Below are 12,281 nucleotides of genomic sequence, written 5' to 3' on the forward strand. Positions count from 1 at the left end.
GGACGGAACTCATTGAGGGAGTTATTGTGACGCTTACTTTGGCTATGCACGCGTCGTATCATTTGTAAGTAACCGAGACCTTCAAGACCGGATTTGAAAGTTCTGCTCTCTTCTCGACTTCCCCCCAGCCAGTGGTTATGATTGGATTGCAACTGTGAATGGCTTGGCATTCACTAAATTGAGCGCTCTTCTCTAGCGGAGAGGAGTACGCTGTGGCGGGCTGAGGGTAAGCCTTCCGTGAGTCGTTGTAAAGCTTCTTCGCGTGCCCGTACTGGACCTATCCTGGTTTGTGATCTCAGAAGTTACGCAGCTTAGGGGACTCTGAGGGTACGGCGCATTGATGGGTCATCAGGTAGATGGTATGATTATCAAATGTGCGGAGAATACGAAGAAACTATATCGAATTGATGATATCTTACGCAACTGGGAAATTGTGAATATCGTCAATTTACTCACATGAGAAGTCGGGTGTTGTGTTGTTGACTCGCGGTGACTCGTAGTAGGTGACGACAGTCCGGTATGGAGTGTCCATGCGAAGCGGTTTGATAAAAAAATATTCGCGGATGACATCAACTTCAAGGCAGCCGTCTCACTCCTTGCGGCAACTCCTCTATACGGTGTAGAGCCAACAAAGGCACCGACTGAGCTCGAAGGGCATCTGCTTCTTCTGCTGGTATTGGTCTGCACAGGAGCTGAGTGGTAGATTCCAGCGAACAGATTGAAGACTGTGCAAATCGCCCTGGAAAATGATGTAAGCCAAAGTTGGCCGGGGTGGCCAGTGGGCGATTGAGAGCAAGGCCTTGAGGTGATCTGGTACTTTGTACCTCCCAGCCTGGGAGGGTACCAAATAGTCTATCGCTATATCAGGGACCTGATTCGGGTAGACTATTCGACACCTCACTGTTGTTCCTCTCGTGCTGGAGCTCGATATTTGACAAATGTTCGCTGACCCACTGAACAACTCGAGTTGAAGGCATAGGTTGGCGGAAACAGATAGCATGATAATGGATATCCGAGTTTTGGTCACAAGGGGCTTTATGGAGTGCCAACCAATTCAGGTAAAATCAGATAACAGTTCAGAACGGCACTGCAATGGTGCTCTAACAGTTTCTTCCTTACTAGAATCATATGCGTTGGGTTCTTCAATGTTGAGGCTCAGCGACTCTCACCTCTGGCTGGATTCACTCTAGGTTCATTTTGAGCGGGCTGGGATAGATTCTCGGTATGTAGATTTGAATGCTCTCAGCGTGAGACGGTTCTTATCCCGGCTCGTCTCGTGATACATTGCCCTTAGTCGTTTCTGAGAGTTATTGCAGCACCCTACCGTACCATTCTCATTCGGTGCGAGAACGGAGGGTCGGGGTCTGTGAAAGTCTTCGCTTACTCGACGATGTGTATACAGGGTTTGGTGAGCCCTTCGGCCCTCACTTTTCCATCCGGACTTGACATTCATCCTCCCCTCAGCAGCTCGCCCCTGTCTAGTCGGTAGTCTGTCTCACTTCGCCCGTCGTCCTCTGCTTGCCTGCCTCACCCCTCGTCCTGGCCTAATGCATCATTTTAATAACAGTACAGTATCGAACACAGAAATACGACGACGACCGCACGTCTCCTATGGAGAGAGGTCCAACTCAGTGCTACAACAGCTGCAGGAGCTAGCCAAAGGTTGTCGGTGTCACCGGAGTCTGCCCAGAACTGGGGTGGGGAGCCGCTCCCTAGGGGTTAGTCAGAATACCATACCTCACGGCTGGCAAGGCTTTGCTATGCGGGTAAACGATCCTAGAGGGCTCATTGGGGTCAATAGTGCCTCTCAGGATCGCGCCAAGTTCTGCACTGCCGTTGGGGATGCTCAGCTGGTCGAGGAGGGTCCACCAGCGGTCCAGGTGGTAGGCCCACTAGAGCTGAGTAAGCTTGTGACAGTTGCCTTTCGTTGGAAATTCAGTCTGTAGGCGACGTGGGTCCTGCGGGCTCAATCGAGGAGTCCTCACTGGTAGAGAGGAACGGTCAGGGAGTAGCAGCAGGCAAGCAACCGAGAGTCCACAAACGACAGAATGTATGGCATTTCCGCGACGATCATTCAGAATCTTTTTCCAGACCGGTCCACTTCCTCTACCTCCAACACTGACAGCTCTGAGGAATCTACTCGAACCTACTGGGGCCACTTGGGTCGACACCGAAAATGAATTAATAATGGCGGAGCTGTTGTCTACCGTCAGCAGTACTCGAGATAGTCTCATATCCCTGGGGGTCTTCAACAGCGATAACACGACTAACTTCCGTATCCCCCGACACGCTGAACTCCACAGGTGAAATTCCTCGTGTTTCCCCTTGCGTGGCATAGTAGTCGAGAACTCAGCTGTAACTATGTAGACTCGGAGACTGGCTAGTGAAGCTCCTTTGATTATTTGAATCAACAAACCAACACGAATTTTGAAAAGTCGTGACATGAAGTTTCGGAAAATTCAATTTTCCGCCTCCCGCAGTGTGATGAAATTCATTGTATATATCATCAACTACATGAAATTTGGATACTCCATTTTTCCTGGATGCTATTCGTGAGAATTACTGCACTTAGTCATCAGTGAAATCGGCATTACCGATTTACAGGTATGCTGTTTCGGCTACGTTTGAGGATCGTTTCCCGAGGCCGCTGGCTTTCGCCATCCTACACCAACGCGGGGTCGTAGAAGTATTAGAAAGGAAAGTAGCCCTTGAAGGCCCCTGGTCTGTTGAAGCCAGTCGTTGTTGGCTTCTCAGACGTATGTTCTTCCCTACGGTCAGCGCACTATGGATTTTCTAACTAACATCATATCGTCCCGCCGCGGTAATCTACAGACGCCAGCGTTCGCCTTCAATTTACAGGAAGCTCTGCGGTACTTCGCCATAGATCGGTAAGAGCCATTTCCCCTGTTCGGTGTGATCATCGTAGCCGCCGTAACAGACCGAGTGAGATGCTCTACGTCGACGCGGGCGACTTGGCTGTATTAGCGTGGATCCTGGACTCTGCCGCTGGTAGTGCATGCTATGATATCGACTATCTCAAGTCGATCTATGGGAACGACATGAGCCATAAACGACCCAGAGAGGCGACGTCACTGCAGGAGTGAGGGGGATCCCGGTCGGCTAGAGGTCAGTGACCAAGTCAGGTCTCATCCTTGGAGAATGCTGGTCGACCATGACTTGCCCGAGTCTAGTGATCTCGCAGTTGCCTTGTCCAGCAGGGTAGTACATCAACCGAGGGCCTATCCTATTGATTCCGGGCCGTGCATTAGGTGGAGAGCCACGGTCAGACGGCTGTAGCGTTGTTCCAAGAGCTGCCGGTGGCTCGGCTGTTGACTCTGATGTCAGTCACTGGAGCTCCGTTCGACCATTCGATCATGCAACGGTGGCGCTCTGACCTGGAAGGTAACAATTCGCGTATGTCTTCGCATCGTGTATAATCGTTTCGGTCGATATCTAACGGGATATGTGTATAATCAGTGACCGTGGCAAAGCTGGAGCGGGAGGCCCAAGCTCTGGTGAAGAAGGAGGTCCTCATGACATCGCCTGCCCAGGTTTGCCGCCGTGTATTGGTCCGCCCTCCGTTACACTATGGTGGCAGGTAGCTGCCTTGCTGTACGATGACCTAGGGCTACAGCCTCCAGCTGGTCGTAGAAGCCGTAGTACGGGGGACGAGGTGAGCATTAATTTCAAAAGAGTTCGACGAGTTGTGGTATTAGGTGTTGAGCATGATGGTCGACCAGCACCCAGTAGTGTCGATCATACGCAAGCACAGACAGGTCGCTAAGCTCATCACGACTTATGTGGACACTATAAGGTCGCTGCCCGAGAGCTCACCCAAGCCTGGACTGCTGGAATACTTCCGACCACAGAATGGAGTGTCCGAAAGCTGCAATTTTCTGGGCAAAAACCGCCTATACACTGTTTGGAATCAGACCATGACGGTCACTGGTCGTCTATCCAGCAGCAATCCGAATCTTCAAAACATACCACGCTCGCACGAATTCGAGGACCTCGGTGTCATCAGTCTGCGGAAGGCTTTCATCTCTCCCATCTTGGACTCCCATTGTCTGGTCAGTGTTGACTACCGCCAGGTCGAGATTAGGGTCTTGGCTCACTTCGTGGGCCCAGGGGCGCTGCGACGGAGTTTTTCGGTGGATGGTGCTGACATTTACACCAATATGGCTGCTATGATACTGCGGAAAGCAGCTAATGACGTGACCAAGGAAGAGCGGAACAAGGCCAAGGTCTGCTGCTTGGCGTTGGTCTATGGCTCGGGTATCCACTTGCTGGCTAGACAGATGGGAGTCACCACGACTGTGGCTCAAGGGTTCAAGCGACAGTTTAACTACGCCTTCCCCGAATTGGAGAGATGGATGGTGAGAGTTTGGCATGCAGCGAAAGGGAAGAAGTACGTCGAGACCATATGCAAGCGACGGAGGAAAATCGAACTGGACGGAGGAGAGCTCACTAGTGAGGCTAAGCGGTTCTGCATCAATAGTATCATTCAAGGCAGCGCCGCGGACATCATGAAGTCGGCCATGGTGCAGATAGCGCACGCCCTGGACGAGGCTCAGTGGAAACGTGGTCGTCCACAACTGCTTCTGTCGATTCATGATGAGTTCGTCCTGAGTTGTCACCAGGAGGATGTGGAGAGGTTGGGCCGATTGCTGCTGCGGGAGATGCGGAATCCTGCACTCCCGGGTCACGATGAGGACGACCCCTTCAGTGTTCCACTGGAGGTGAGCATGAAGTATGGTCACAACTGGGCCGATATGAGGGAACTCATTATTGCTTAGAACGTTACATTATTACAATTCTAACATTACTGCACGATGTTTTCAACCATAGCGACTGCTTCTGAGATTCCGCGTGTTGCGTTGTGGAGTATTCTGGGGGAATAATATTATAATGACACTGAACTTGCCTATTCCCACGATGATGATATTTTGGAAGTTTCTCGAAGGGTGGTAAGGTAGATTTATGATCCTCACTGAGGATCATAAATATCTACTGAGGATTCCTCAGTAGATCGAGGAACGCTGTCGTATAACGAATAACCAGCGAATTTCCTCTGCATAGTCGTTATCTCGCTTGGGAAAGAGGAAAGTTCTCTTACAAATTCATAAGGGGGCTTCGACGAACTCACAATTAGGATGGCTAAGCAGATTCACAAGAGTGCTCTATAATAATCACTGAGTAGTTATTAATAATATTCCGACTCGGAACAATAATATCGTATAACATTACACTGAGATATTTCCGAGGTTTCAGTTGAAATTTTTTGTGACGTTCTCATGGCCTCGACGCCGTCCGAGAGGCCACCTCCCACTATGGCGAGCATCATGAAGGACGTGGAAGCTGTGGGCAACGAGCAGACCAGAGCCTTCAACGAGGCCGAACAGCAGATCGGCCGACTCCGGGAAGCCTTGTTGTCTGTTCGTAACGGAGTACGTTGATACTATCATCACAAGTGTCGCACTAGTCTGCCTCAGGGGACAGCTGAGGAGCTTGCCTCCCTGGCTGCTAAAGCGAAGGAGTCGAGCTCCGCATCAGTGCTTGCGAAGCGGCATCAGAGTTATCACGCCAGACTTTCACAGTTGTCTCGATCCCTCTCGGAGTAAGTGGTGCCTATCTTTCTATGAGCTACATAGTGCTGGCCTTGGTAGGTTCCAGAGCATTGCTGAGGAAGATGTCACTAAGGCGATACGACAGCATGTGATGCCGAAGTCAGCGGAGACGGTGGAACAACAGGCTGATTTCTCACGGTATATGCGGAAAATTGTGGCTGTGAGTGAATCTTGATGGCAACTTAAAATACGTGTCACCATGATAACAGGTGCATCTCTTGCAAACGGGAAAATTCGAAGCCTTTGAAAGTTTCGTCAAGGAGGTTGAGCATCTCGATGGGATCACGGACTTGGTTCCTGAACAGTGAGAACTCTTGGTCCCACTACGGTGCTCGATTGCCCTTATCTGAATAGTTACTCTCGTATATACAGGGAAGCTGAGCGCATGAAGTCTAACGGGGAGCTGGAGGAGGCTATAGAGTGGTTCAAAGGCGACAAGCAGGCAACTGGGAGAGCAACAGCTCTCAGGAAGGAGATAGTTGAGAACACTCGGAGAGACCTCCTCCTGCAGAAGGTGACCATCCTAAGGAGACTGCTTGAACTGTATCGAGCTCGGCTTCAGGTATGCAACATGATAGGGAGCTGTCTAGACCCGGCTGCTATACTGGAGTGGGTGGATGATCAACAGATTGGTGGTGTTCACTTACAACTAAGGTACATCCGCGATAATTTCGGAGGTGGGGCCTCTACGGTTGGCGATGAGGAACAGCAGAAAAGGCTTCAGAGTTGCCTTCTGGTTCTCGCCCTCCCGGCAACGAAACGAGATGGTCACTTAGGTAAATCAACATGAGATATCTGTTATTTAACCTTCGATTGTTGTTGCTTCAGCTGAAGCTGATGGACTTGACAGCGACGCTTTGGATAGATTCTGGACTCTATACTATCGTGGAACTTGGCCGGTAGGTGAAAGAGCTGCACTACTGTTATGAAATTAACGTGGTGGCTCAAGGGCCATGTGTACTCCCCGCCCAAGGAGGAGCCCGCCCCGACTGTAGAAGATCCCGTCGATGAACCAGCGCAACCTTCTGAATGCCCTCCTCCAAAGCGGTATCGATTATGGACCCCTGAACCACGCGAGGGGTAAGAGAGATGCCCGAGAATGCAGCACTGCAGTGTTCGGTAGGTATGCTCGAACTGGCAACTACTCTGCATGTATTGCACCGAGTGTCATCCCGCCTGGAGACGTCGAGGAGACTATCACTACGACCAAGGCCAGCTCGTAAGCTACTCGAGCTTCATCCCTTTTTTCTGAGTGTTCCGGGAGCTCCTAGTCAGGCACGATCCAGTTTCGCTGCACTGTTGGGACGACGATCCTATTGTGGCGTCCACTGTAGCAATAGGATTGGATAAGCATGACTCGAGCCGGCATCTGTGATAGGTTCCTGCGGTCACCGCGGTCGACAGTCGTTTCCAACCAGGAGGGGAGTTCTTCTCATTCCCATCGCAACGGTGAGTTTTGCTTCTACTGTAGGCAGAACTGAGGGAATGGGCTGCAGCAGAATCCGCCTCCAACGGAGAGATCGTGACCGGGCACCTATTCGTATAATACGGCGAAGTCCTGAATCACCTAGGACAACTCGAGACTGGAGTCGCCAGGTGGGGTTTCCAATGCTTTATTAGAAAGGATTTTGAGTTTTCAGCCTCGTTCTTCTGCCGAGTACATCTCGCCAAGAGCTCCGAGACCTACGGCTATTCAGCTGCATGACGCGAACTTCGTCATGCGCATTCTCGCAGTACCGTGATGAGGAGCTGAGATACATTACCTTTGGCGCTTTTAGGAAAATGCTCGTCGCGTTGTTGGGACGCCTGACCCACCATCAACACCACCGCTGGACGAGACACCAACTGAGCCTGATGACAGGTGAACAACTGGTTCCTGGCCCCCTTCATCGTCTGGGCGAGGCAATATAGAGATGCGCTTGAGTCATCATCACAGGTTTATACGTTCGAGTCGCGTTCTCTCGCAACCATCTGAGGGTGACGTTCCGGGAGTACCGAAAGAATCTCCGCTGTACTTGGTGAGTTTAGATGTATGATCAGGGCTTCGGCTATGTCTTTTTTGTGGCAGCTGTTGGCTAGCGGCAGAGTCGCCGTTCGCCAGCTCCTGGAGGTCCAGTCTGTTGTACAGCGTCATGAAATGCTTGGAGTGAGAAGAGCAAGTTGCGGCGTGCTTCATGGATGCGCATGCTAGGTGCCTTGTGAATCGTTACCAGTCGAGTTCGACTTGCCAGAGCGGTTCACACCTCATTCGGTGTTCACTTGCCCAGTGTCTCGTAAGATGACAACCACAGCCGACGATTGGGATAGACCCGACTTCCCGATAATTCTCGTGAGAGTACTTCGATGATTAGTCTCAAGTAGATGATGTTTCAGGTCTGCGGTCACGTTGTGAGCAATTCAGCATTTCGACAGATAGTCATCACTGCGCACCGCCGGAAAGGAACAAATAATGGACGAGATATAAATATCAAGTGTCCCATATGTCCAAGGATCATGTTATCTTCTCAAGCTATACCATTGCGAAATTTGGGTTAATTTCTGTCTATGTCGCCCCGTTGCGTTCGGAGTTTGTTGCTCCCCGAGAATAGATTGTGTATGGGAGCAGTTGATCCAGTTGCGCTGTAGCACTGTCTACTCGAGCTCGAATGCAGAATTCATAGAAATAGGTTGCCGGATGGTCAGATAGTATGTTGCACCTTGATGACAAACAGCCATAACCCTCAATCGAAATACATGACGACTTTCACCTCGATAATGACAACTCGTTGAAGAATTGCAGCTAATGCTTCAAAATCCATCGCTACGCTTTCCTCTCAGAGGAAGTCTCTCAGCAATGTCATTGGCTGAGGTGATCCGAACTCGAGTGTAATTCAATCCAACATGCTTATATCCAACATTACTTTGTTCAACATTCTTCAAGCGACGAAACAAAGAAACCAGCAAGACGACTTATTTCCCTCTCTGACGAACTATTGATAACAACTCTATCCTACCCCAACTTCCAAGTAATTCACCTCAGTTTGGAATACTCATCAACACAACACCGAATGTTCTTCGTTCACTCTACACAATCACTAAGCACAGAGATTAATTGATAAATAATGTACTGCGATAGACGTGCATAACCCTAGGAAAAATTTCCTCATGGAGCATTTCTATGGACGGTAAAGACGTAGCAAATTAGTCATTGCTCTTCCCGCCGCACAAACTCGCAAGGAATGATCGACTCTTCTTTCCTGATTCATTCGTGCTGCCAGCACCGCCCGCCTCATTACTTCTCTTCTCAGGAGTGCTAAAAATGGAAAATTACACCACCAGTACAAGGGCACGAGCTTCTTACTGTCTGCTATCTATTGGCAGCTCAGCCCGAACCGTAACTTTCTCAGCTACTGGGACGGCCTCAGACTCTTGAGCCTCCTCAGCAGCCGGAGTGTCGGGAGCATTAGCAGGAGTGACAGCAGGGGTTTCACTCTCTTCCTGAGCAAGTACGGCAGGCTCGTTGGACTCATCATCATCCTCAGCTTCAATTTCTTCAACGACCTCGGCTTCAATGTCAGTAGTGTCTACAGCATCCCCACCACGTGAAGTGAATTGCCTGATAAGAGACGAGTACATCACTAGTTATAGTTTGGTTGACTCACCCGATGTTCTCCTCTCTATCGCATACCTCGATGCCCGCCAGGAACAGTCCGAGAACGGACCCCTGTGATTCCTGGGACTCAATCTCAGCCTTGGGAACGACCTTGACAGGTGATTCATCCTTCTTCGCCGGGGAAGTTTGCTTCTTCGCCTTGTGGCTACCAGATCCTCGGTTCATAGGATGACCCATAATGTGACCGAAATAGTCAACATCATCATCACCATCTTCAGATTCCTCAGGTTCAGAAGCCTCTTTGGTAGGTTCAGTCTTAGCAGAGATATCGACTTTCTTGACCTTCTTTACAGGGCTACTAGCAGCAATCGACGGCTTCTTCTTAGCCTCAACCACCTTAGCCACGACGACATCCTCGTCCTTGGGCTTCTCAGAGTCATCCTTACGCACCTCGTTGATAGTCTTCTCAACATCTTTCACAGTCCCCTTATCGATACCGTTGGCCTCAGCATTAGCATCGTTGGCCTCGGCCTTGGTATCGTTGGCTTCGGCCTTGGTATCGTTCGCTTCACCTTCAACATCTGCGTCCTTCTGCTCTTCAGCCTCAGAGTGGTCGTCCTCGTCATCATCCTCGGCACTCAACGGGTGTCCAAGTAGGTGACCAAAGTAATCAGGTTGAGGTTCTTTAGGGGCCTTCGGGACGTGAACCTTGATCACTTGCTTCTTGATCTCTGGCTCGACCGTCTTGGGTGCTTCTTCTTCCTTAGGCCTATAACAAAAAACTACGTAATTGATTGCATTGATCGAGGTAACAACGACGGGTTCACAGAGTTGGGACTCACCCCTCCTCCTTGGCTTCAAAGCCTTCCGCCACTAAGAATGTTTTGCTCGGGTGCAGACATTTCTGGATGAAATTCTCAGCGAAATCGGGAGGCGCGATTCTCTCCGCAGAAGGGAGAGGTGGAGCAATGGGCATCGACTGCCATAGAGCCTGAGGACGAATCAATGATTAACTCGTAGCGTGCAGCTTGGCCTCGATGAGTTTGACTTACTCCGGGAGCATCGGAAAACTGCGCCATTGGGCTCAACGTGTTAGCTTCATTGTAAGACCCAGCCTGATGATCGACATCAATGTGATGAGGAGCTTCAATACTCGTGGCCATTATGCTAAAGCAGACGTGGGATCAAAGCTGAGATATCAAATGAGTAGGAGACTTGATTACGACATATACTGGCGCATTTCGCTGCGCCTGCCGGGACGCAGCGGAGCCTGTGTGAAACGGTCACAACATGCCCCACAACACACTCAGATTAACCACAGCTTGTGATGGCTGAGCGACAACCGAACAGAAATTCGAGGCGCTCACAGGCCGTTACAATCCCGGGAAAACCTTTCGATATGAATGACTCAATAAAGCAGAATATCCTTATAAAAGAATGGAATGTTGATCTACAAACAGCAGATAGCCAATTGGTCTCAGACGAAATCACAAACATGCGCAAATCGTGCCCCTAATAAGATCACTGAGAGTCCAGGGGGAATAGCACAACTGGCAACTCGACGGGCATATACAGGGTTTGGTGAGCCCTTCGGTCTCCAACTGGCAGAATTACAGCGAGTACATTTTACACTTGATTTGGGGTAAACACAAATTCAATATCGGATTTGATACATTGGAGATCCAATCTCCAACTCACGCAGGTTGAACTGTTATGGAAGTCTACCCAACCAACCTACTCCATCCATGATTGACCAGCTCAAATCCCTTGGGTTGATTTCAAGTCCCTCACACAGCTGTCAATATACTCATACACTCAGTAGCGGATGAAAATAAATAAGAAATAAAAAATGTTGGTCTCCACCAATCCTGATTCCAACAAGAATCATCGTGAAGACCACATAGCAACGATCTACTAGCGTCGTGATTAATTTATAGTGTACTATACACGGTTTGGCATGCATGAAGCGGATATACTGAGATCACAGTCTCTGTAAATCCAAAGAGCCTCCTATGGTTCAGTCATGATTTCGGCTGCCGCAGAGACCAGCAAAGAATCCTTTCTTCTTAGTCGAAGTTCTAGTCGTACTTGTCTCGACCGCGGGTCGTACAGTTTTGATGGGCCTGAAAACGAAGAGATGAGGAAATGATCAGTTGATACCAAGACGCTGTGACTTACTGTTTAGCTTCGACGCTGATACCTCGAGCCTGCACAATCTCAGGACCTCGCGATGATCGTGATGCGAACACAGGAGCATGAATCTCTTGCTTAGGGGGTGCGACAACTTCCGGAGCAGCAGGTACAGAGCAATCTTGCGCCGCTTGAGGCTCAGCTACGTTCTCAAATACTGCAACCTTCGGGGCATCCACAACCTCGGGAGCCTTCTCCACAGTCTCGGATTCGGGTACATTGGGCTCATCAATCTGAGTCTCGGCACAATTCTCCATATCCTCCACAGCAACAGCTGGATCCTCCTTTTCTTGAGCAGAAAATTGCCTGAGAGAAACAAGCTGTCCTTCGAAACATCGCACTATAAAGCTTACCCAATATTCTCATCTAGGTCACAGACTTCTACTCCACCTAGGAAGAGGCCCAAGACGGACCCCTGAGTCTCCTGCGAGTCAGCCTCTTTCACCTTGGGAGCTTCTTTCGCCGCTTTGGGAGACTTGATCTTGCGCTGGCTACCGCTGTGATTCATAGGATGTCCCATAATGTGCCCAAAGTAGTCAACATCATCATCCTCGGTCGATTCCTCGGAGATCTCAAGTTCCTTTTCTGACTCAGAAGGGACCGGCTGGCTCGCAGGGCACACCTCGGCAACCTCGTGTTCGACCTCGGGAGTTTCCACACGCTCGAGAGCTGCGGGAGAATCAGTAGCTTCTCCGGAGACATCTAGTTTCTCATGGGTGCAGTCGACAACGGGCTCAGCTTCTGCCTGGTCAACGACGCAAACATCTGGAGTCTCTTCCTCCTCGATTTCGTCATCGTCAGCAGATATGGGATGCCCCAGCAGGTGCCCGAAGTAGTCAGGTTGCGGATCGCTAGACCGTCTCGGAGTTCGA

General features: G+C 50.1%; 5 protein-coding genes across 5 annotated transcripts in view; 3 read left to right on the forward strand and 2 right to left on the reverse strand.

Moving 5' to 3' along the window:
* Window positions 1-1,760: 1,760 nt before the first annotated feature.
* On the forward strand, window positions 1,761-1,991 carry Pmar_PMAR026506 (hypothetical protein; the record flags this gene model as incomplete). The annotated part of the gene is made up of 2 exons (XM_002773210.1): window positions 1,761-1,883; window positions 1,947-1,991. The coding sequence occupies 2 exons, from the start codon at window positions 1,761-1,763 to the stop codon at window positions 1,989-1,991; spliced, it is 168 nt and encodes a 55-aa protein (XP_002773256.1).
* Window positions 1,992-2,187: 196 nt separating this feature from the next.
* On the forward strand, window positions 2,188-4,847 carry Pmar_PMAR026507 (DNA polymerase I, putative; the record flags this gene model as incomplete). The annotated part of the gene is made up of 9 exons (XM_002773211.1): window positions 2,188-2,303; window positions 2,605-2,686; window positions 2,755-2,888; window positions 2,939-3,100; window positions 3,144-3,219; window positions 3,270-3,402; window positions 3,478-3,551; window positions 3,599-3,673; window positions 3,717-4,847. 9 exons carry the CDS (start codon window positions 2,188-2,190, stop codon window positions 4,794-4,796), a joined length of 1,932 nt encoding a protein of 643 aa, XP_002773257.1. The 3' UTR covers window positions 4,797-4,847.
* Window positions 4,848-5,330: 483 nt separating this feature from the next.
* On the forward strand, window positions 5,331-8,718 carry Pmar_PMAR026508 (hypothetical protein; the record flags this gene model as incomplete). Its single annotated transcript, XM_002773212.1, has 18 exons — window positions 5,331-5,447; window positions 5,493-5,617; window positions 5,667-5,787; window positions 5,837-5,931; window positions 6,000-6,141; window positions 6,190-6,236; window positions 6,282-6,403; window positions 6,456-6,526; window positions 6,577-6,707; window positions 6,751-6,846; window positions 7,006-7,076; window positions 7,099-7,223; window positions 7,268-7,360; window positions 7,406-7,488; window positions 7,564-7,645; window positions 7,696-7,773; window positions 7,819-7,956; window positions 8,647-8,718. 18 exons carry the CDS (start codon window positions 5,331-5,333, stop codon window positions 8,716-8,718), a joined length of 1,809 nt encoding a protein of 602 aa, XP_002773258.1.
* An 89-nt stretch (window positions 8,719-8,807) lies between these two features.
* On the reverse strand, window positions 8,808-10,382 carry Pmar_PMAR026509 (conserved hypothetical protein; the record flags this gene model as incomplete). Its single annotated transcript, XM_002773213.1, has 5 exons — window positions 8,808-8,919; window positions 8,968-9,222; window positions 9,269-9,988; window positions 10,062-10,210; window positions 10,272-10,382. The coding sequence occupies 5 exons, from the start codon at window positions 10,380-10,382 to the stop codon at window positions 8,808-8,810; spliced, it is 1,347 nt and encodes a 448-aa protein (XP_002773259.1).
* Window positions 10,383-11,236: 854 nt separating this feature from the next.
* Window positions 11,237-12,281, reverse strand: part of Pmar_PMAR026510 (glutamate rich protein, putative) — a gene marked incomplete at both ends in the record, with an annotated part of 5,589 nt that continues 4,544 nt past the window's right edge. The window contains 3 exons of the mRNA XM_002773214.1: window positions 11,237-11,342; window positions 11,398-11,715; window positions 11,763-12,260. Coding sequence (XP_002773260.1) covers window positions 11,237-11,342; window positions 11,398-11,715; window positions 11,763-12,260 — 922 coding nt within the window. The remainder of the gene's footprint in view (window positions 11,343-11,397; window positions 11,716-11,762; window positions 12,261-12,281) is intronic.

This window comes from Perkinsus marinus (genome assembly GCF_000006405.1).
Source record: "Perkinsus marinus ATCC 50983 genomic scaffold scf_1104296959216, whole genome shotgun sequence".
Classification (NCBI taxonomy): domain Eukaryota; phylum Perkinsozoa; order Perkinsida; family Perkinsidae; genus Perkinsus; species Perkinsus marinus.